Source organism: Sceloporus occidentalis, unplaced genomic scaffold (genome assembly GCF_023333645.1).
Source record: "Sceloporus occidentalis isolate IW3139 unplaced genomic scaffold, rSceOcc1.0.p SCAF_9, whole genome shotgun sequence".
Classification (NCBI taxonomy): Eukaryota; Metazoa; Chordata; class Lepidosauria; order Squamata; family Phrynosomatidae; genus Sceloporus; species Sceloporus occidentalis.
In genome coordinates, this window is record NW_028316989.1 from 38,534,943 (window position 1) to 38,560,301 (window position 25,359).

The 25,359-nt window shown below is 42.5% G+C and overlaps 1 protein-coding gene across 1 annotated transcript; it reads right to left on the reverse strand.

The window, feature by feature from the left end:
* Positions 1 to 3,447: 3,447 nt before the first annotated feature.
* Positions 3,448 to 23,606, reverse strand: LOC149307311 (ornithine decarboxylase antizyme 2-like). The gene is given in 6 exon segments (XM_089538871.1): positions 3,448 to 7,703; positions 9,245 to 9,330; positions 12,404 to 12,579; positions 14,516 to 14,596; positions 14,598 to 14,673; positions 23,458 to 23,606. Coding segments are annotated over 6 exon segments (570 nt in total). The 5' UTR covers positions 23,478 to 23,606; the 3' UTR covers positions 3,448 to 7,572.
* Between the last annotated feature and the right edge of the window lie 1,753 nt (positions 23,607 to 25,359).

The following is a 25,359-nucleotide window of genomic DNA, read 5'->3' on the forward strand; positions in this document are numbered from 1 at the left end:
CTTCTTGTTGTTGTTTCTTTCTCACCCCTGGGGTCTCATATATATCCATACAAGTAAAAAACATTTTCTTTTATAACCAGTTTTGGGATGGGAAAGACAGGTTTCTTGGGTCTTAATTTGACTGCTGTCCTCTCACTATTTTAAACCACATGGTGATTTGACTCCAGGAAGGAAGGGTGCTGCATTGACATGTCTCCCTGAGCTCTCTGCGTAGAGGAGCTGCCTTTAGCAATCTAGCAAGGAACTGCATGGGAAGAAACAGCATTTTCAAGTTGTAGAAGCTGTGTCGAAGGGGATTACTTTAAAAAAAGAAATGGATGTGTTTAAAGACCCAGGCACGTAATGGCAAGGTTTCCTCCACTCCGGCAGCAAGGTGAGATAAGGGACCAGTGCAGTTAATATTAGTGCCTTGTGTACAGGAGACAAAATATTAGAATGCAAATAGCCTGCTCCATGAAGGGGTGTGTGTGATGCATGTTTTAATAGAAGGGTGATCTCTCTGCCTCCTACTTTAAAACTAAATAGAATGGAAGATTCATTGTTGCAGCAGCTGGTGATATAGTAACATAACTACGTCAAGGAGTTACTTTAGTCACCCTCTTTTTCTGAAAGTTTTGGTGATTTCTAAAGATTTTTTACCCTCTGGGGGAAAAAAGTATACAGTGGTACCCCGGGATACGAATTCACCGCGTTACGAAATTTCCGGGGTACGAAAAAGTTAGATTTAAAAAAACTGTTCTGGGTTACGAATGATTTTTCGGGTTACGAAATCTTTTCGGCGCGTTTCGGCGCGAAATTCAAACCGCGGCTAGCGGCTTTCCAGCGGCTTTTTCGGGTTGCGAAATGTATCGGGTTACGAACGGCGCCGCGGAACGAATTAAATTCGTAACCCGAGGTAGCACTGTACATTGACCTGTTCTTTAAAAATGCATAACAACATGCAAGAGGTGATACGATAGTTCTGTTTAAATATGTGAAGGGATGTCATATTTCTCCAGAGAATAGGACCCAGAGCAATAGATGCAGCTACAGGAAAAGAGATTCCACCTCAACATTAAGAGGAACCTCCTGACAGCACGAGTGGTTCAACAGTGTGACACACCCCCATGGAGGCTGTGGTGTCTCCTTTGGAGGTCTTTAAACAGAGGCTGGATGGCCAACTGTTGGGATGGTTTGACTGTGAGTTCCTGCATAGCAGGGAGTTGACCTTTGAGGTATCTTCCAGCTGTATGATTCGAGGCCCATATACACATATGCATGGTAAAATTGCCATCATAACCTCTGCCCACTCAAAACAGCCATTGGAAGCTATAGGCAGTCTTTGCTTGCTTTTTCAAAAAAATGGGAAGACTGCAAGGCTTTTTATTCCAACCCTTTGCCACAAAGTAATACACAACTGAAGCACTTCTAAAAGCTGTCCATCCAACCTTTATTTTAAAGACCTTCAAAGGAGAGTACCACTAAACAGTTCTGTTAGGAAGTTCTTTCCAATGTTTAGGTGGTATCTTGCAAATTAAATCCATTGGTTTGTCCATCTTTGAAGCAGCAGAAAACAAGTCTGGTCCATTTTCTAAATGACATTCCTTCAGATATTTAGATAGGCTATCACATCATTTCCTCGTCAAGCTAAACAGACCCAGATCCCTAAGCCATTCTTAATAGGGCTTGGTTTCCACACCTTTTAACGTCTGAAATTGTTCCAGCTTGTCAGTATCATTTTTGAACTGTGGTGCTCAGAATTGGAAACAGTATTCTAGATGAAGTCTGACCAAAGCAAGCCTAAAGTGGCAATATTGCTTCCTTTGCTCTAAACATTAAACGGTGCTCATGTTGGTTTCTAACTCTAGAACTAGTTTCATTGTCTTTCACTAACATGGTCCTATTAAGTTATACAGCTTTTGAGGGAGGGTCAGCATGATGTAGTGGTGACTGGAGAACAGGGTTCAAATTCCCCCTTGTGCATGGAAACCCACTGGGAACAAAAAGTAAACACCTTTGTTTTTTGTGGATTTTTCAGGCTTTGAGGCCATGTGCTAGAAGAGTATTCTTGACGTTTGTCAGCAACTGTGGCTAGCATCTTCAGAGAATGCTGGCATAGAACAGAGTATATATACTGTATATATGTACTGTTGGTTGAGAGGAGTGATTTGCATGTTAATCTGTGTATTGTTCTGTTAGTGAATGGCAAGGCCTACAAGGTGTCCATTTATTTAATGAACCATTGTCTGCTGGGGATCCCCCTAACCTTGGGTTTTCATTTGCATTTCCTCAGTCCTGATTTTGGCGTTTTTCAGGACTGGTACCTAAACTTTGTTTTACTTTCAGGATTTCTTTTTTCCTGTTGAAATTGTCCAGGTGTTTATGGCTTTCCTGTGCATTCTGACCCGATACTTGTTGGCATGGTCCAGGATTTGTTTTCAAGCAGCATTTTATGCCCAGGATGGTTTACAATATGTTCTGCTACTGCTGACCCTGTCTGCAGTGTCTCTCATTTTCTTTCATTCATGTTTGAACACTGCGTTTGATGGTCCCTGTGTAGACTTGTCCGCAGCTGCATGGTATGCGATAAACTTCCACGGCTGTGAGAGTCTTTCCTGTCCTTTGCTGAGTGTAGCATTTGCTGGGTGCTTATTATTATTTATTTATGCTATTTATACCCCACCTTTCAGCCCTAAAGGCTCTCAGAGCGGCTTACAATTATTATTTTTAAGTAGACGGTTCCCTGCCCTCAGGCTTACAATCTAAAAAGACAAAACACAAAAGGAGAAGGGAATGGCAATGGGGAAGGGGATCAAGTCCAGAAGATTTTCACTCCCTCTGTCTGAGGCCTGGACCAAAGGCAGATGGACTGGAGGAGGGAGGGCTCTTCTTAATCTAGGCCAGGCCCGATGGAGCTGGGCACATATCTCTATCTCCATGGCTGGATGGCACCAGATGGACTGGAGGGAGGGCTTTTACTTGGTCAGTTTGTAGACCATTTGGAAGTTGTATTTCCTCATCAGTTTCCCTATTCTCTCTGTGACTCCTTTGATGTATGGTAAAACTACCTTCCCTTCGATGTTAGAACAATACACAGATTAACTTGTAAATTGCATTCTTTCAACCAAGCAAATATATACCCCACTCTCTTCCATGCCAGCATTCTCTTAAGATGCCAGCCACAGCTGCTGGCAAAACATCAGGAATAAACTCTTCTAGAACATGGCCTCATAGCCCCCCAAACCCACAAAAAACGACAGAGGCTGGCTATGAAAGCCTTTGACTTCACAAAGTAAACACCCTCTGGACGAATCTTGCCAAGAAAATCCTGATGTCGCCATAGGTTGCAAATGACATGAAGGCATACAATAACCATAAAGTTTGGGTGCTGTATAGTCAAGATTAAATGTTTCTTTAAAAAAAAATAACCAGAATATTCCATTAGCATAAGACAACGCATGTTGCAAGTTGGGTAAATGTCTGCTTTAGTTTCTTAAGTTTCAGCAATTCTTGACTTTTTAGTGAAGGACTACAATCAAAGATAAACATTTAGAACAGAGGTAGAGAGTTTGGTTGTCCCAAATCTCTTCTCCTCCCCTTGTTCCTGGTGAGGAAAACATCTAGCATTACATTCATGATTACTTTCTAAACACAACGTGAAAATACTGGGCTTTTGTCTGAAAATCAAGTGAAAAACAAGTATGACCAGAAGAATAAAGCTGATACTTTCTGGGGCAGGTTCAGCCCAACATAGTGTAAAAACTGGTCCCAACTTCAGTCACCCACCTTGCTGAGAGAAAACTCATCAGCCATCTCTTGAACAGCAAGATATAAATGCTTCCATTAAGCACCTGGAAGTTTCATTTTTCATTGGATGAGTCCTTTTTGGAAAAAACCACAAGGTTTATATAGCACATGGTTTGATTTTAAAGCCCAATTCTGCTCTGTGGCATTAGCTGTGAAAAGCAAGTCACAATTTGACAAAGTGCCCGATGGATGAATAGCTAATTAGGAGGAAATGTGATTTATCTCTGCTGCTGTCCTTTTAAATAGTTGTTGCATGACTTTAATGTAGGGCTTAATGGGACATGGCCAAAAGGCTATAAAGTGGAGGAAATTATGCTAATCAGATAGGCTTCTTCAAGAACAAAACTGGTTCATTGCACAAAGGCAGAGTGGGAAATTTTAGTTTACCCTTTAATATAACTAATACCAAGGAAATTATAAAAAAGGATGTTCCATCCCTTGTGATGCTAGCTAAAACCAGTTACATCAAACATCTTATTGAGGAAATGTCTTTGTGGTTGCAAAAAGAATCAATGCCAGTCTTTAAGGGTCACTCCTGGGATTTGTTTTGTATTATTTTGAATAAGAATTCAGTTTCACAAATAAGACTGCAGTGTTGATGCAGGAAAAAAAGGATTGAAAACATTGCACAAGCAAGTATGGTAACCTGCCCTCAAGAGTCAGCATGGTGTGGTTCAGACATTAGACTACAGCTCTGGAAACCAGGGTTTGAATCCCAGCATGGCTGTGGAAACTCACTGGGTGACCCTGGACAAGTTACACTCTCCCAACCTCAGAGGCTGGCAATGACAGACCCCCCCGCCATACAAACCCCGTAACTGGTTTGTCTTAGGGTTGCCATAAGCTGGAAACAACTTGAAGGCACACAACACCATCCTATTTTGAAAGATACAAAGGTAAGATGTTCCCCAGTATTAGATGTATTTTGGAGCAATGTTAGACTAAAAAACTGATATCTGTGGATTACAAAAGATGTTATGAAGCATCTGAAGAAGGCAGTAGGCAGCACTTTAACAAAGGAGAGGACTCTGAGGCAGATGAGTTTTTCCTGTTGCCCTCGAACAGTGGTTCCTAATCTGATGGAGAAGCAAAGCAGTTTAGGACAAGCTACTGCTTGAATCAGCTGAAACTTGTGTATTACACTGTTGCTGTGCATACCAATCTTTATACTTACCTTTGGATGGGATATAATGGATTATAGTATTTGTTACTAATACATTACACCAGGACAAAATGAATTGTGATATTTTGCAGGTTCAGTGCTAAAAGTGTTGTAGAATGAATAAAATATCAAGACATACACCCCTCTACAAAGAGAAGTACAGAAGCATTTTCACTAACAGCGGCTTTAAAAATCAGAGAAGTACTTGAAAGGTATAGGACTAATAAATCTGACATAAAACTGCTATCTAACTGGCCATAAACAGCTACCAAGAACAGAACTGTTGTTACTTTTATGTACTAGCAAATGCAAGCACATAGTGGCATAGATAAGCTAGTAAAGTAAACAAGAAAGGTTGTACTAAGAATGCACACTGGCAGTCTGAGCAGGTTAAGAGGTTAATTTCTAGCATAAATGTCTCAACAGCATAACATGCAAATTAAATTGATGTATGAAGCAGCTTCATTAATCTGAAAAAATCTTACAAGATCTGCAGTGATTTCCAATTAAGAATTGCCAAGCGTGGTGTAGTCAAGTGCTGGACTACAACCCTGGAGACCAGGGTTTGAATCCCACCTCAGCCATGAAGCCCACTGGGTGACCTCGGACAAGTCATATACTCTCAGCCTCATGATAGGTTTGCCTTGGCGTTGCCACAAGATGGAAACAGCTTGAAGGCACACAGCAAAATTAGACTGTACGTATCAATTCAGTAAACAAGCTATCTGGTCTGCTAAATAATGCAGCTTCCCCTCACTTTATTTAATATGCAGTGCTATGTTCATGGCTGGTTTGTATTGTCCAGCTTCCTTATCAGCTGAATTGTAATGTTCCTGGACAAGATACCATTAAGGCCACGAAAACAGCACTACTTTCAGGCTGGTTTGAACTTGGATGGGAGGCCAACAGGAGTCTCCAGGCAAGATTAAAAAAGAATCTTGCCTGGAGAGCCATTGCCTCTCAAAGATAGACAAACCATGCTCTCAAACAGTGTGAAGCAGCTATGTTCCTATTTATAGATAAGTCACAGGACAAATGTGATTACTTGGACCATTCCTTAAAGGATGGTTTCAGCTTTGACAGCACCAAAATCATTCAGATTATCCCATGAGGTGTGGCAACTTGGGAGTGCAGGAGGAAAAGACCTGCATTTTGTTACTGTACCCCTCCCATCCTCCAGCTATTTTATCTACAAAGCCCCAAAATTTAGATACTCTCAAACAGTACAAATAGGCACTTAATTTTAGTGAGAAGTGTACTGGCTACTCCTAGATAAGCTTTGGTGAGAAAGGTTAGTATGTTCAAAATCTGAGACAAATGGCTACAAAGGGTAAGTGGCAGGTGCTGATTGAGTTGGAATCCTTTTGCACACTGACGTTATTCTGGGCTCTGTATGTGTTTTGTTTTTTTCTTTTTTGACAATAGGAGTTTGGAAAAAGATGACAAATCAGTACAGGTAAGGCCGCTTTTAAAATCTAAAATTACTTTTACATATGAGAACCACATCAGTAAATAAGACAGACAGAAGTGTTCGAATTGTATATTGTGAAGTTTGAAGGAACTGACTGTTCAAAAGAAAGATAAGCATGATAGCTGTCATCTAATATCCAAAACAAGGCTATTCAGAGGAGGAGGAGACATAAAGTTTCAACCACATGAACTACTTACTTTTAGGAAGAGTTTCTGAAACAGCCTGCTCTTTGCATCATGGGGCTTATTTCACAGTGAGACAGCATAGGATTTAAGACTAAGAACAGCAAAGCATCATACTGTATCAGGTTGCCTATAAACATTCTGGAATCCATCAGCTGCATGGGCCTCTATCCAAGCTGTAGGCACAGGGCTCTTCCCTTCTGCGGGGTTAGTTTTGAGAACTTGTTTCTTTTCCCTCTTCCATTGTGCTCACTCATCTAAACACTTCCCTTAATGTTTATACCCAAACAACATAACGCAGGGAGAGAACAACCTCAATCCCTGAAAGGAGAGTTATGCAGCTCATTCTTGCAAAATGAGGGCCAGCTTCATGTGTTTGATTAGCCCTGTTTATTGAAAGCTTGTACTAATAAGCCAGTGTTGTTAATGACCTAAGAAAACAGCTGAAAGAGCAGAAAGCTTTTCAGAAACCCACCTTGTTGGTTACCATGGTTGTGCCACATATGGTTTGCTAACGTGTTAACTTCCCTCACAGCTCTACACTTGCCCTTTGTTTAAGAGACTGAGTGAACATATAAATACAGTGTTATTGAAAATGAAAGCCAAATAATAAAATGAACAGAAAGCCCAATATTAATGAGGCTTGCCCCTCTCTTCACCTGCAGGCTCCTTGCCCAATGTATGGCTGGACAGTATGTCTCTACTAGGCTAACCAGCAGACCACAGAGCTGTATGAAAGGGCTCCATTTACCTTCCATTTACTATTGTGCGATTACACGTGCAGACTTTATATTATTCGCTAGGTAACACATTTCAATGGAAAAGTCAACTCAGAAGATATACAGGTCACTCTAACAATAAGAAATGCAGTTTCAGTCCAGAAGAATTTTGTTTTTCCTTTCCTCAGAAGAGTTTTAGCCCCCTCTTGGCTCTGAAGCATGTCTGGGTCCCACTGAAGTGCTGCACTAGGTCTAATCATCATCAGAAGAAACCTGATCCAGGGGATACACCATGAACAACACATCTGGTCGTGATGGGACACAGGGATGGCCAGGTCTCACAATTTCAAAGCCCAAAAAACTGAACGTCTTCAGTAAAGGAGCTGTAAAGACAGATCGGCAAGATCAGATAGGAGAAGAGACCTCCATTATAGCCACACCAATGCAAAATCCATGAATTATACTGTATACTTTTTCATTCTGCTCAGATATCTGCAAAGCAGTATTACAAACTTTCCTTTGCCTGCCTAGTGTATGGTGTAAACTGATTGGACAATTGCTGGCTCCTACTTTCTGTGATTCTACGAAACAGTACCTTAATCAGATTTGTAATTCTAGAAAGCCTGCATATCTCACAAGCCCAAGAAGATCAGACTCTCGGGGCCTTGTGCCAGTTTTCTGAATAAAGAAATTCTCAGAATAGTTCTTCATGAACTTTAATGGGTGACAGTTGTATGGCCCTCCATATTTTGTTAGCCTATGATTTCCAGCAGCCCTTAGCTAGCATAGTTAGTGGTAAGGAATGCTAGGAGTTGCAATCCAACAACATCTGAAGAAATGTGTAATTCCCACCCTGATAAATAGTCAAAGTGCTATATGAGCTGAACACTAATGGATTGGTTCCTCATTTTAAAAAGAAAAGAAGCCACTTTTTAAAACGGTCATAAAAATGATATTTGGTGTTTCCCTTATAAATGGCACCACTGCTCCACATGAACTTCCAAATAATAACAGACATCTGTTTAGATTAAATGTTTTGAGATTTACATTAAATCTAAAAAAATCCTTAGTTTAATAATCCATATATTTGTATTAAGGTAGTGCTGGAATCCAGTGGCTCAATGTTGAAGACGCTGACACTGTTGATTGCAAGATCGGCAGGTTGGCAGTCTGAGGCCCAGGGGCTGCATAATGGGTTGAGCTCCCATCACTAGCCCCAACTTCTGCCAACCTAGTAGTTCAAAAGCATGAAAATGCAAGTAGATAGATAGGTACCACTTCTCAGTGGGAAGATAACTGTTTGATGGAGTCAGGCTGGCCACATGATCCCAGAGCAGTCCTCGGACAACGCTGGCTCTACGGCTTAGAAACGGAAATGAGCACCACCCCCTACAGTCAGTTCCAACCAGACATTTATGTCAAGGGACTACCTTTACCTAATGCTTGAAGGCAAAAGAGCTGCTGAAAAGTCCAGCTCACAGAAAAGCCACTGGGTATTTGGCCAAACAGCTGTCCCACAACCATGTCCAACTGAAAAGAGATAGTTGCTTTCTTTCCATTTCAACCAGAGAATATCTGTATTCTGGCTAGAAACAAGTTGCAATTGAAAATATGTAAGGCTCACTTGAAAAACATGGGAAATATGAGGAGGATTGTATTGTTATGTGTACCATTTCACTGACTCATTCAATGTCATTTGGACCCTTCTAACACCCATCTACGCACCAAACACAAACACACTGAGTGAAGTTATTAAACTTGGCATGAAGTCTTCCAACTTCCTATTAACTCAAACTACTAGACCTGCATGGTTCACCATGTCTGGAAAAGCTATTCCACAGAGGATGCACACGTGAATTCCATTTACTAATAAACTATCTTCAGTTTCACTTTAAAAAATAATGATGGGGTTTAAAGCACTTACCTCTGTCTTCTCTGCTTTTTCGGAAGCAAATAAAGACATAATTTGCTTTCATCTTTTCTTCAGCAAATTCCAACAGTGCTAACAACCTGAAAACGGGAGAAGAGAGTACACTGCATTGAGACAACCCATCATGGATAACTCCTCAAGCTAACTGCATTTGTCTTGAGCTTGATGGCCTTTGCCTGCCACCTATCTAGCCGATGCTGATTTTCAGGAAAGGCGTCCCAAGAAGCAAAAGTCAGGCTCAATGTGTGCATTTGGGTAGGGATAGGAAAAACATGAGCAGGAATATATTAGCATGTCTACTCCTGAATATTTGCCTATTAGTATGAAACAGCAGAGGAGGAGAAGGTAAGAAATCACACACAGGTCCCTTGCTGAAGTTTGGGTTTGTAAAAAGACTAGTAACATAATACACAAGAAACTATTGTCATTAAATTACCATCATAGGCAGCACTAAACCATTTAGCCAGAACTGTGACAAGCTTATCAAATCTGTGCTATTTCAGTACCTGCTGCTAGTAGTTAGTGTTTCATATGAAGGAAGGAATTATACATTTTGAAGTGACAATCATCCAGTGTCACCCACCCAAGTCACAGCTGACTTACAAAATCTCCCAGCACTGTATTTTGCCTCCATTAGATTGAAAGGCTATTATGAGCACTTCGGCTTCAATACCATGGTTGGAACGCAACAGGGGACTCTATCTTTGTAAGTGGACTTGCATTTATGATAAACAGAATGCTTGCATTCACCTGGGCTGCCATGACATTACAACACATGGGCAAAGGTAGATGTGCCACAGCCCTGGTGTACAATGGGCATCAGTGTGGATCCGAACATGGGCTAGGAAGGAATGAAGCACAATGGGAGTGTCCAAGGGGCATCAGGACCACCCAATGCAAATCAAAAGCAGCTGATTCTAATCCAATGCACACCTTTGTAATTCACTAATTGGGTTTCACTGCATTTCTCCAACATAGCTATAGCTTTGTAAAGTTACAAAATGTAGACTGATATAACATCTCAGCCTCTCATTTGTAAAGCAGGGAGGGGAAGGATGATTAGAACACAACGTAAGTGCCTGAGCTACTGAAAGCAAACACATTCTGAAGTGCTACGTAAGCCAAAATTACAGGGAACAATCACCTCAACCCCATCACTGTACTTGGTGAAGGGTAGGCAACGTACAGTCCTGAGGCTGCATTATTATTATTTATTAACGTTTATTTATATAGTGCTGTAAAATGTACACAGTGCTGTACATAACGCATACGCAAAATACAAATAAAAACAAAAACATGCCAATGGTGTACAATCTAAGAGGAAACAGGGGACATAAGATAAACAAAAATATAGATACATTAAATAATCATCAAATCAGATTGTGAATTGGAAACAAAACCTCTTTCATTCAGCTTTGATACTGGCTAAGGAGGTGGTTGTCTGTAGCTGTAAGGGAAGGAGGTTCCAGAAGTGGGGGGCAGCATGGGAAAATGGGCAGATCTGGGCAGAAGAGGAAATCATAGGTTGGGTCAACAGCCCAGAATTACTAGATCTTAAAACGTGAGCTGGATCATAAGGGGGAACAGGTGCTGATAAATAGGGTAGTGCCAAACCGTGCAGGGCTTTAAATGTTAACAAAAGCAATTTATATTGAATTTTCAAGAGAACAGGAAGCCAGTGAAGAGATGACAACAAAGGAATGATGTGCCTCTCTCATCAGTTTTTGCAGGCCTTCAGTCTCCCCAAGACTGCTTTTTCTGCCTTCTCTGAAAGAAACAAATTCATCTCCTAGAATCTTCTATATGTCACACAATACCCTGCATTGTCCCCCCCACCCCCCAACTAAAGGTCCAATTCCAGTTTTTTAAGGAGGAGGGGAGCATTTTGGAGCATCTATGGAGAGCCAGAGAGTTCCAACTTCAGAAATCTGGCCCTTGGATCTGCTACAATTGCTCATGTCTGATCAAGGGTTTCTTATTTTAGCCCTAGCAAGCAGCAGCTAAAAATGAGGCTTCACTCAATGCCTAACCAAAAAGCGGTTCCAAAACTGGAAAGTAGCAGCAGGCAGAGATTAAGTTGGAAGGGATTTTGTTAATATGATAATGATCAATTTTAATTACAACTGCCAAGCAGTTTATTTTAGCTATCTAAAAATAATCAGTTATGCAACTATACTTAAGGCATGCTGCCAGTAGTGTCACCAAGAATGGAGGGATGAATGAGATGAAACATTTATAGAAAGAAAATACACAGGCTGATTTAGTTGTGAAATATAATACACAGTGTTACCTTGGACATCAAATCATTATGTACTAGTACAGCAGCTCCTGTTGCTGCAAACACAGTAAGAGCCTGAATGCAGAGGGTCTCTGCTAATCTTTGTCGAAAAACATTGAAGGATCAGAGAGGCTGTCCCAATTCTCCTGCATGCAAGGCTAGAATGGCTGGGTGTCATTTCCATACTTGCTTCCCTTGTCCAAATACAAAAGCCAGCAGATTGCTCTCAGCTTTTGACTGGTCATCTGAAAAAGGAGAAGCTAAGCCTTCTCCTCTGAAATGGTTGGGGTGGAAAGCAAATAGGGTTTCAATTTAAGCCCAAAGCTGCACTCTTTACCTTGCACCCACAATAGGGACAAAGGGAGATTAAATCCTAAAAAACCACTGGGGAAAAAGTAGGAACAACATTCCTTAATCTGGATTGCAGAACAGGAGCCAGGAATGGACAACTTTAAAAATATATATATCAAGAGTTGCTTTCCCTCAGGGTAATGTGTTGGGAGGTAGCATGATGATGGATTGCTTTTTAACGCTTTATTGCCTGCCACCCTTGCCCAGCACATTGCGGTGAGAAAGACAGCCCCTGATTTGCATTGTTCATCCACAGAAGGCTTTTAGAAGTGATCAAGGACTACAGGTTGCCTGGCCAACAATACTAAGTTGGCATATTAACAGGATTTGGGCTGCTCCTCATCTGTTTTTTCCACAACTGCCCATGTCAGCAATGGTGCACATGGGCAGCTGCTTGAACTTTAAAAAAACATACACCTGTTGAATTTAGCCTTCTAGCTATCTACCATGAGGGCTGCTGGACCATATATAGTGACCCAGATAAATGTTTCAATGTTAGAAACCCGACATCGCTTGAACCTTACCCTTCTTTACTCCCATCAGCTAATAAACCATCAGGGATTTCCACAAAAAGACTTTGATTGGACAGCACTGCATCCCAGGAGGAAATCTTTACTTCCGTAACTTTGTACTGGAAGTGGACAATATGTGGCTTCCCATCATGCACTGGAAGATCTTGGTTAACAGTGAGCTTCTCATCCTTTGCGCATTACAGAATAAAAAAAAAGTGTTAAAAATTCAGGAAAAACTACTAAGCATCAGCATTCTGAGTCATTCTTCATCATCATTATGGGGAATGAGACCTACCAACACTTACACTTTTAAAAAGACCAATTGTCAGCACTACTTTTCCTCAATGAGAAAGTTTAGTTCAAGTAATTTAATACAACAGTGTGATACATATTCTGTGCAGACACTCCAGAGATCTATAGGAACCTGAGATTATTATGAACGATGAGGGTGCTGATATACAGTACTCAACTGCTCCCCACCTGCAGCAGAAGCAACTAAACAAATTGGAGTTTTGACCTATGGTTTATTTACTGTGTTTCCTGATATAAGGCATCTTCCCTTCTTTACTGTGTTTTCCCCTCCAACAAGCAGAGAAGGAAATCAAGAACAAACCCTGGATTTGGGAGGAAACAAACCAGAGAAGAGAAGCAAATTAATACTAGACAATCCAACAAAGCAAAGCTCTGTAACTTTATTTACCTGGCCCTCCTAGAAGCAGGAGTGAGAAAGCACACTTCATTCATCATAATTATGGGACCGGCTTTACCCTCAGATAAAAAGTTCTGCCTTCTGAGTTACATCCAGTTGGCTATCCAAAATAATTTTGAAAATGAGTAGATAGCAGACTTCATATACTCTGGTTCACCTCAACTCTCATAAACCTCAGACAGCATGTTTGATGCTAAGGGATTGTAGGAATTATCATTCAAAGTATTTAGCAAGCCAAAGGCTCCCAAATCTCACTCTGCACTAACCCATTATGCCTTAAATCAGGGGAGGACCAAACACCCTCTAAAGGTTGTTGTGTTGTAATTCCCATCAACTTGAGCCCACACAGCCATCGTTGAGGAATTTAGAGTTCACCAACATCTAGAGGGCTATACTTCACCCACTCCTCCTCTAAATCAAAGAAATGCTTCTGAAAAAAACAATTAGTCTTGTGGCATGCAGAATTGCACAGCGAGTTATTTAAACCTTGGTTCTTCACAAGTATGGGCATGTGATCCATGCCTGTTACCACATGCACTCTAGGCAAATGAAAATAGGAGGAAAGGTTGTAAAGCAGCCATTGTCAAACTTTTCTAGAAGATGACTTTATTTTATAATTCTTTTCTAGATACAAAATGCCTCCCATTTCTAAACCTCATAAATCTATATATGTCTAGTACATTTTTTATAATTTTGTGTGTGACACAAAGTGTGTGTACACTAAACCATCAGAAAGCAAAGATGTCACTATCTCAGCAACCACGAACCTAGTGCAGAGTGGCATTTTGTTTGGATTCCTACTTTGTTGTACTGTAAAAAGCAATCACAACAGCACTGAGGTAAGTAAGAAAAGGTATTTTGAGTGTCAGGTGAAAACTAAGGAACACTAGAAATAATATACAATATAAAAAGTTGGAGAGCTTTGAATAACAGAATATCCATTATGTTCACTGAAGCTTTCTTATTCTGAAACATCAACACAAAGGTCTTATTTGACAACATTCACAAGACATCAACATCCATATGTGTCAGAGTCGCCCCTCATAGCTCCTTCTGTCATATTTAAGTAAGGTGTGCTTAGCCATACTGTAGCCATGTTGGGAGCCTGAGTGTGCGAGGAGGGGATCAGAAGCTGCGGAGGATTGTTGTGTGTGAACCAAAGTCATGTAGCTGCCTGGCACTCTATAGGAAAAGAATATGGAAGGGAGGTGAATCGGAAAGGGATACAGAAGTGAAACTCAGCTTGTTAACTCAGATCTGGCAAAGGATGTGCTGCTGTGCTGATCTTTCCAATAAATTCTTTCTGGTATCATCCATGAAATGTGTTAACACTGAGTAAGACAGAGCATTACATTATGAAAGGCAAGACTTGCCCTTGCAAATGACAAATATATCAAGACAGAATTAAGACTCACCTTATATATCAAAGCTGAGAGAGAAGGATCCCTGCCAACCCCTCGCCCACCGGGGATCTTCGACAGTGGGTGAGGGGCATCAGGAGCACCACAGAGGCCCTGGGACAATGTGCCTGCAGCACTGTAGTTGGGGGCAGTTACTCAAAGGCAAAATACTACTGAAAAAGAAAAAGAAAAAGCAGGTGGTTAGATTTTCAAGGCCTTCCAGATTTCATCTTGAGACTCAGAGGAGTGCAACAGTCATAACCTGGCTGGAAGATCTTTGGGTAGGTCAAAACATACTAAAGAAATAATCCAGTTTGAGACCACTTTAACTGTCCTGGCTCAGTGCTAGGGAATTCTGGGAACTGTAGTTTTGAGAGACTTGGCCTTCTCTGCTTGCCTGGAAAGGAGTTGGGAAAGGAGGTCATGAAATATATATACCCAACTCATTCCAGGCAAGCATTCCCTGAAGATGCCAGCCACAGATGCTGGCGAAACATCGGGAAGAAACTCTTCTAGAACATGGCAATATGTGATTGGACAGATTCATACCAAGTGCTAATTAACTTGTCATCTGATGCATAGGCGCCATTACAGAAAATTTCTCTAAAGATTGTATTTCCTATAATAAAAAAGGGAGCACAGTTCCAAAACTCATGCAAGCAAGCTAAGCTTGCATAACTAGGTCAATAAGAATTGGTAAATTGAAAGCCTGACCCAAAGACTGTTAATACTGCATTAACTGGAAGCTATTAAGGGGCACAAAGACACACATGAGGGAAATTATTTCTGTGTGTCTAATAACCTGTCAATTTATGGTGACCCCATGAATTTCATAGAGTTCTCTTAGGCAAGGAATACACAGAGATGGTTTGCCAATTCCTTCCTCTGAAATATAGCCTATAGCACCTGGTATTTACTTGCTGGATAACAGTCCACCAGGAGGGAAAGAAAACAACTCTATCACTGAATTCAAGCATTACAACCTAAAGTTCTGAAACGCATTCTAGGTAAAACATTTTGCACAGGAGTCAGTTAACAGACATAGCTGTTTAACACAGTGGCAACATAAGTACAGAAATGAACAATTCACCAGTACCTGTTCTCTTCTCTGCCAAAGCACAAAACCCTACTCAAACACAACTTTCATTCTGCTTTAGAACCACAGCATCAGCTCTCTCCAATGTAGCATCAGATTTCGTTCTTTGTTCAGTGTGTATCACGTTATCTGACGTATTACAATACCTAACCTACAGGTTATATCCAAGACAGTATTTTGACATATGTATAAGCAACTGTTTGCTTATCTTCCTGTAAGAATTATTATCAAATGTGCATTTTCATTGTTGTTCTTAATGCTCTCATTAAAGCTATGAAAAGCTTTTATGTTTTAACAGTAATTGCGGTAAAAGCTTCTTGATTATGGCAGAAATAGTAAAAAAACAAAGAAAAAGAAAACTGCTATCTAAAAGTGGTTTCCCTGGTGAAAAGAAATGGCTTAGCAAAGTGCAATTCACACCAGGATACGAAAACAATGCTCTACATCTGTCGGGGATGCTTTGATTGAGAGTTCCTGCATGGCAGAAAGGGGTTGGACTGGATGGTCCTTGTGGTCCCTTCCAACTCTGTGATTCTATGATTCTAAGTGGCATGGCCCTGTATTTCTCTATGCCTCCAACGCCCTGCAACCATGTGTTTTTTCAAGCCGATGGTGTTTGATTTGTTTGGTGGCATAAACAAACCTTTTCAGCTAGGGGCAAAAGCTAGCTCTGATAGCCAACCAAGGTATTAAAAGAGAAAAATAAGAGAACTACAGTACCTATGTAAAATGCATTTTAGAATGCAGTAACATTTTACTGTGCTGAACACCATGTTTTTACAATAAGCAAAATGTTAGAAACAAGTCTGAAATTAGTTTGGTCTTCTGTTTTGGAAAGAGTGTGACATGATGTTCATAGACACCAGAGTGAATGTTAAGAGGATCACCATAACCCACATCCCTCCTGCTGACCTGATTTTTAGACCACTGGATGGAATTACTTCACTGTTTACGTAACAGTAAAGGCCTTGCGTGGATTTTAAGAACTTCCTGGGGGATGTCTTATTTGCATGCCCCCATATTTGCGCATAATCATTAATCGGAGTCCTGTGTATTCTATGTTAATCTCAGTAATTTTAAGACTGAATGGATACTTTTGGGAAAGCTCAGTTGTTAAATACAGCTCAAACAAAGCTAAGAATTCCTTCCTTATAATATCTGTAAACAAAAGGTCTTCCTGTTTTTCAAGCTACTGATACTTTTCAAAACTCACATTTAATATTTTACTAACTTAAGGAACAATGGCTTTTAAGCACTTATGGTTAAGATGACAAACATTTTGCACAAGGCCACACCGGAAATTAATATTTATTTTGAAGAAAAACCAACTGTCATTTCTGAAAAGGCCGTCTCAAAACGCATTTTAATAAGCCTTATACTAAGCTTTATCACTGAATGTACACTTGACTGTTGCAAATGGCAAACATGCACTTATTGGGAAACTATTTCACAGATGTATATAATTATAGTAGCAGCTTGAAGAAGTCCATATAGGTTTCTGTCCTATATAAACAGATCTAAAAACCAGTCAGGGTACTGTAATTTACAGCTTGGCTATAGACAGCTGGGTTGAAACCAGTATGAAGTGCATATTGCCAGGAAGCTGATTTCAAATTCCTACTTATGAAGCTTACTCAGTGACCTTGTGTAAGTCTATGTCTCTGCCTAAACCTCTCCAGAAAGTAGTTGCATAATTATATACGCTGTGTAAATGGAATTATTAGCTTGTTCCCAGTTCTGCTCCGCCTATAAGCACCTCTTTAAAGGAAAATTTACTTTCACATTTGGCTTTGAGGCGAATGCTTCCTCTGCAAACCCCATTCTTTCAACAGAAGCCAAGCATTTATAGATTCTCCTAACATCTTGCAGGTAAAGCAGAGTAAACAGATACTATTATCTCCCTGCCAGGTGACAACTGTTCTGCCATTTGTCCCTATGTAATTGTTTATAGTCCAAAACACACTGCAGAAACAATTCAGGTTGAGACTGTTTTAACTGCTCTGGCTCAGTCCTAGGGAATCCTGGGAACTATAGTTTGTTGTGGCACCAAAGCTTTCTGACAGAGGCAGCTAAATGTCTCACAAAACTACAGTTCCCAGAATTCCCTAGCACTGAGCCAGGGTACTTTAAACCTCCACAATCTGGATTATGTTTGCAGTGTGTTTTGACCCATAGGAGACTCCCACCAGAGCTGAGAACATGGCTAGGGGCACAATTGTTCAGTTTTGTCAGGTTTGTGGTAGCATATACATATGAAGGGCAGATGGACAAAGCCAGCGGCTAGCCAGAGAAGAATAACCTAGCACCAAAGAAATTGGTTGTCAGAGCCAGCATTTTACCCTTTTCGCATTTAGCACAAAAGCCTGAATCCATTTAAAAATCATGTGCATCAGCAATCATCTTTGTTGGCATAGTTACACTAGTTTGGGATATTCCTTCCATTTTCTACAGTAATCAATATTTATATGCTTACCCTGGAAACCTAATTCTCCATCAAGCCCAGAAACCTCTCTGTTGAACTGTTAGAACCATGCTATTTGCAAACAAATCCCTAAGCAGCCCCTTCCTCGGACAGTCCAGCTGTAGATCATGGATTGGTGGGGGGTGATATCTCCCAACTCTTTAACAACAACAACAGTGTCCCCCTCCCCTTCCCCTAAATCAGGCTACTGAAATGATGGAAATCTAGGTGAATCAGTGGTGCAATTTTCTTTGGAAAGACTATGGTTGCATCCACATGGAAGAAGTAACCTGGGTTGAGCCCATGTGAATGGCTCTGGTGCCACAACCAACTACAATTCCCAGAATCCCATCGCATTGAGCCATAGCTGTTCAAGTGGGCTCATCCAGGATTATTTCCACTGTGAGGATGCAGCTTCTGTGCTTAGTTCTGATTCCAAAACCAAAGAGGTGCTCAGAGAAGAGACACCTTGCTCTTTAAATCTGTGATGTGCACCTTTCCCCCTGCTTTCAGCCCGGTCATGTTCTCTCCTTCCCCCCCCCCCCCTCAGTTGTGTTTGCATCATGATTTTGCACACAAACCAATCTTTGAATCAGGATTGTTCCCTTAAATCCCATCTCTCCCACACTCGAGAGGAAAATGTAGATCCTGGAAGCCTGAAGTCTGTCTGCTCCTGCCTTTGCCAACACAGGAAACACAAGAGAAAAACATAGCGCTTCTGGTACAGGCCAACCCTATGTACCTATTTCCTGAGAAGGAAGCTCTACAGAAAACTAAAATATTCACCATCCATCCTTTGATCATCAAAAGATGTTGCTATCCCTAAATGTGTATTCTGCAGACATCCGTTCCCATCAAATATATTTTTGGAGATATTAATGTATATGCCTTATCCACATTTATCTCGCCCCTCCCACTTCCATTGCATTTGTGTTTTCAAAACCCCCAAACAAATCACCTTTAAAAAGAGAAGTGAGACCTATTGACCTTGCAAGATTTACTCCCACTGTCCTAGACTGGCCTTCTACGGTTAGCTCCACCCATGTGGGGTCACCAGGTGGTCTCTCTTTACTTCCTGCCTATCTGGAGTGAGTGGGAGGGGCATAACCCAAATTGCAGGAAGTGGGGGTCTTATCTACTGGGAAATTACAGCTTGACTCATTTGCTAGGCCAGATTTTGCTTCTTTGTAAACAAACCAGGAGTGGGCCCAGAAAACACCTGAAGCTTTAGTGACACTCAGATGTGGTTCTGATCAGGTGGAGAGATAACTGGGAGGGCTCTAACTTGAGCTACGCATAAGCAGATACACACAGTAACTACGCAAAGGTATACAGGATAGCACGGCTTTGTCTCTGAATACATAACAGCTGTATGAATGTTGTCACCCAGGGATGGAGAGGGGTGCTAAAAGATCTTGGCACCATACCCATCACAGAGGGGGAGAATATCCTCCAAGCTAGCAAAAGAGGGGCAGAAATAAGGCATAAGTATATGTGTGTGGGTGAGTAGCAGCTCTTTAGCAACCTCAACCCATTTTGCTCTTGGAGGTAATTTCTTGTTGTTGTTAACCCCCCCTCAGGTCTACTTTGAATCATAGAGTTGGAAGAGACCACAAGGACCATCCAGTCTGCCATACAGGAAGCCTTTCTGCCATACAGGAACTCTCAATCAAAGCATCCCTGACAGATGGCCATCCAGCCTCTCTTTAAAGACCTCCAAGGAGGGAGATTCCACCATTCTCCAAGGGAGTGTGTTCCACTGTTGAACAGCCTTTACTGTCAGGAAGTTCCTCCTAATGTTGAGGTGGAATCTCCTTTCCTGTAGTTTGCATCCATTCTTCCAGGGCCTGTTCTCTAGACCACCAGAAAACAAGCTTGTTCCCTCCTCAATATGACATCCCTTCAAATATTTAAACAGGGCTGTCATATCACCTCTTAACCTTCTCTTCTCCAGGCTAAACAACCCCAGCTCCTTAAGTCATTCCTCATAGGATATGGTTTCCATACCCTTCATCATTTTAGTCACCCTCCTTTGGACATGCTCCATTTTCTCATCCTTTTTGAATTGTGGTGCCCAGAACTGGACACAGTATTCCAAGTGGGGCCTGACCAAAGCAGAATACAGTGGCACTGTTACTTCCCTTGATCTAGACACTATACTTTTATTCATGCAGCCTAAAATGGCATTGGTCTTTTTAGATGCCACATTGCAGTGTTGACTCATATTCAACTTGTGGTCTACTTGGACTCCTAGCTTTGGCCCAGCTTTCTAGTTTATTCAGGTCATTTTGAATTTTGATCCCATCCTCTGGGGTATTAGCTACGCTTCCTAATTTGGTGTCATCTGCAAATTTGATAAGTATGCCCCCAATTCTGTCATCAAAGTCATTGATAAAGATGTTGAATAACACACGGCCCAGGACAGAGCCTTGTGGGACCCCACTGGTCACTTCTCTCCAGGATGAAACATCGTGAAGACATTGCCAAGATCCCCTGTCCTCAACCACTTTGCTCAGCTCTTGCAGGTTCAGGCCCATGATCTCCCTGCCTGAGTCTATCCATCTGGTGTAGAGTCTTCCTTTCTTTCTACTCTCCTACACCTTAACCAGCATTATTGTCTTTTCCAATGATCCATGCCTTCGCATGAGTCCAAAGTACGACAGCCTCAGTGTGATCATCTTGGCTTCCAGGGAGAGTTCTGGCTTGATCTGTTCTTATTGTTGTTGTTCTGTGCCTTCAAGTCATTTCTGATTTAATGGCAGCCTTAACGCGAACCTGTCATAGGGTTTTCTTGGCAGGTTTCTTCAGAGGGTTTGCCATTGCTATCTTCTGAGACTGTGAGTTTCCATGGCCAAGCCTGGAACCCATTTATTTGTCTTTTAGGCCACCCACGGTATCCTCAGCACACTTCTCCAGCACATCATCTCCAAGGAGTTGATTTTCTTTCTGACAGTTTTCTTCACTGTCCAGCTCTCACATCCGTTAATGGCAACAGGAAATAGAGTGGTTTGGATAATTGTGTTCAGCTGTATATCTTTACACTTTAAGATTATTTTCTAGTTCTTTCATAACTGCCCTTCCCATTCCTAGCCTCCTCCTGGTTTCTTGACTGCAATTCTCCATTCTGGTCAGTGTTTGACACAAGGTATGGGAACTCTCTCCTCATTGTCTAGGGTGAATTTATGCAGATCCTCCGTGGCTATCATTATTGCTTTGTTCAGCAACCAGCTTGCCTTATAGATCGTGCAAGTTCAAAAACACACTACAGAAATAATCCAGTTTGAGATTGCTTATATCTGCCCTGGCTCAATGCCAGGGAATCCTGGGAACAGTAGTTTCTTGTGGAACCAGAGCTCTCTGACAAAGGCGGCTCAGTATTTCAGAACACTATAGTTACCAGAATTCCCAAGCATTGAGCCAGAGCAGTTAAAGTGGTCTCAATATGTTTTTTAAAACTTTATTATTTATTAAAATAATCTTTACAAGTCTTACAATCGCATCAACAAAAACACCATATCCCCCAATTTTTTAAAAAATGCATCTCTTATCTTATTTCTTTAGCCTCTACTTCCTTGTATAAGTAATAAACACTCTTTATATATTTATTTAAGGTCCAAAACACACTGCAGAAATCATCCAGTTTGAGAGCGCTTTAACTGCCCTGGCTCAATGCTAAAATATTCTGGGAACTTTAGTAAGTAGACTGAAGTACAGAGTACAGAGATCTTCTTTGTACATTCTGATTCTACAGAGTATCTTTGAATTCTACCACTATGTAGTTTTGTGATCTATTCAGCCTTCTGTCAGAGAGCTCTGATGCCACAACATACTACAATTCCCAAGATTCCCTAGCACTGAGCCAGGGCAGTTAAAGCGGTCTGGAACTGGATTTATCCCTGCAGTATGTTCTGTACCTAAGTTAGATCTGTTTGGATCTTGGCCCCCGTTCAGACCTGCCATTAAGACGAGTCTGGGGGCGTAGTTGGGGCATTGTGCCCGCATGATGCACGCCTCGACTCCACCCCCAAGGCACCATGATGGCGCAGACCGCTCCACACAGTGTGCTCCTCTGCCAACTGCTTCCATACAACGCAGCACCGCAGGAACACCACCAAGACATGGCACCACAGCTATGGCACCCTTTCCAGGGTGCAAAATGGAGCTGCTTTTTGTGGCTGCTTTATGCGCCCTGAAAAGGCCGGATCTAGGCTGCGGCATGCAGTTGCCACGGTCCTGATCTGGCTGAAGGAGGGGCAGCTGGAGGCTGTGTGTACAGCCTCTTAGTGCTTGCGTTATACCTGCCTTAGTTCTGCAGTGCGTTTTGGACCACGGAGCATCTAGGGGTTGCTGCCCGGCCACACACCTGGTGCGCGCATGTGCATGCGCAGCCTCAGCATGTGTTAACTCCTTCCCAGATCTTCTCCCTGTTTGACCCCCTCCCACCCTTATTTATATCTATTTATTTGTTGATACCAGAATAACCTCACACAAAAATGACAAGAAGAAGCCCTTCAGGCAGTGGCGTCACTAGGGGTGTGTGGACCTCACCAGGCGGCATCCTAAAGGGGGGTGATCCCACTGCTCCTCAAATACTTACCTTTTGGCAGAAACAGGCTCCTGGCATTCATCTGCTTCCCTTTAAAACGCTTTAGGAGATGGGGGGAGTGGGGTGAGGCTCAGAGGGAGGGGAACGGAGAGGCCACAGGAGGTTTAAAAATCACATTTTCAAATTTAATTAAAAATATCTGTTTGAAATTTTCTTTAAAAGCAGCACATTTCAACCAAACCTTCGCTACGTATCTGCATATGGTATTGTAATTCAAAGGCAAAGATTTAATTTTGTTAGTAGTTTACTTCACTACTATTGTTGTTGTTGTTGTTTATAGCCCACCTTTCTCTGGGACTCAGGGCAGCGTACAACATTAAAAAGCAGTCCAACTCTGAGCAGGGCATGTTCATGCTCTCCCTCCCCTCCGCTTTTGCAGCCTTGATTGTTTATGGATGTCCTTCGTATGTTCTTTCTAGGAAGATCTAAGTCCCCCAGCACAAGCCTATGGCCAACTTGAACCAAGGGTCCCATGAAGGGCCTAGAGGTTCCTAGAGAGGAGGCTCCTCTAGGCATCTGCAGCTGGCAGATGTTGACCATAGAGTTGCCCTGGAGGACCTAGAGATTCCTAGAGAGGCACTTGCTTCCCGTCCAGGGCCTGCACCTCCTCAGCCTCTGTCTCTCTGTGTCTCTCTCTCTCTTTCCCCACCCTCCGCGCTTTGTGTATATCATCATCCGGGTCTTTTCCGGGGCGCTGAGGCCCAGCCGCGGTTCTGAGGAAGGGGGCGGAGGCCTCCGAGGCGAGGTAGGCCCCAAACGACGGCAGTGGCGGCGTCCCTTGCCGCCTCAAGTACCTGTCCTGGGTGTTTATCATCCTCGGGGCTCTGCAGGACGGACGGGGGTTCGGGAGAAGGAAGAGGAGGAGGAGGCGCTCGCTCTCTGGCCTCGGCGCAGCAGCTCCTCTCCCGCGAGCGCTCAGCTCGGACTGATTGGCCTGACTGACGCCGCCGCCGATAATGAGGCCGACAGCGACGCCACGCCCACTCCGCTCTCTCTCATTCGCCCGTCCGCCTTTCTCATTTGCATGGCCACGCCCCTCCCACTTCTCGCCGCCAGGCTGCCTGGGAAACCGGCCTCTGGAAACAAAGGCGCCGTAATGGCCGGCGCGGCTACTGCGCATGCGCATCAGCCTGCATCCGCAGCTCCACATTGGAGAAATAACCCGGTTTGGTGCCGCTTTAACTGCCTCCCTGGGTCAAGGCTATGGAATTTCTGGGAGTTGGAGTTTGTTGTGGACTCCCAGAATTCCACAGCCTTGGGCCAGAAAAGAGTTAAAGCGGTGCCAGTGTGGAAGAGTATTTACCTCAGAACTGTACTTTTGTGAGACATTAAGCCTTCTCTGTCAGAGAGAGCTCTGGTGCCACAATAAACTACAACTCCCAGAATCCCCCATTACTCAGCCAGGGCACTTAAAGCGGTCTTGAACTGGATTATTTTTGCAATGTGTTTTGCAGGCTTTTGGGAGGCAGGTTGGTTTTTTTAACAGGGGTGTGCATCCACACTGCAGAAACAATCTGTTTTGAAACCGCTTTAACTGCCATGACTCAGTGCTGTGGAATTCTGGGAATGGTTGTTTGTTCTACCACAAACACAACAAAAGACCATTCCCAGAATCCCATTCCCATCACATTGAGCCATGGATTCCCAGAATCCCATCGCACTGAGCCATGGATTCCCATCACCTTGAATCCCATCGCATTGAGCCATGGATTCCCAGAATCCCATTGCATTGAGCCATGGATTCCCATCACCTTGAATCCCATCACATTGAGCCATGGATTCCCAGAATCCCATCGCATTGAGCCATGGATTCCCATCACCTTGAATCCCATCGCATTGAGCCATGGATTCCCAGAATCCCATTGCATTGAGCCATGGATTCCCATCACCTTGAATCCCATCGCATTGAGCCATGGATTCCCAGAATCCCATCGCATTGAGCCATGGATTCCCATCACCTTGAATCCCATCGCATTGAGCCATGGATTCCCAGAATCCCATCACACTGAGCCATGGATCTGAGTTGCAATATATGAATTCCCTCAAAAAAGTCTATCTCATATTCAAAGGTATTTGGGTCTCTATTCAAGAATTCAGCCAAGCAGATGGATGTCTTATCCATGAGATCTTCATGTTGTTCTTCAAGCAGCCCTCCTATTTTAATGCACTTATCCCTAAATATCAGGACCGTATTGTGAACAGGTCTGATACAATGACATGGATGTGGCCGCTAGCTGGGGCTCAGACGCCCACATGTCATAGACATGCCCCCCGTGTGGATGGTGCCATGCATTAATGGCACCACCCTCACGTAGTAGAGCTTGGGAGTGTGTGGTTGGTGCACACTCCTGAGCCCTACTGTCGCTGTCAGGACACCACTTCCTGGCCACAGTTACATATAACTCATTACTTCCAAAGTTCTGGCCAAAGCAACTGTTTTCCTCCTACGGGAAATCAAAATCGAATCAAGTGTCCAAGTTCAAAAGAAGCCCATTACTGTCATCCCTCACATCATGCTCCCACCGCTCCCACTTCTAATTTAATATCCCCATTAGCGGAAGAACTCTATTTATATTGTTCAGGAAAAACAGATTTGTCCTTTCCCACAGAGGCCGGCCCTCTGGCAATTGTTGCTGGAGGAAGCTGGAATGTGCTACGTATTATTTTTAGGATTCGCAGCATGGGAAAGAGAGCTT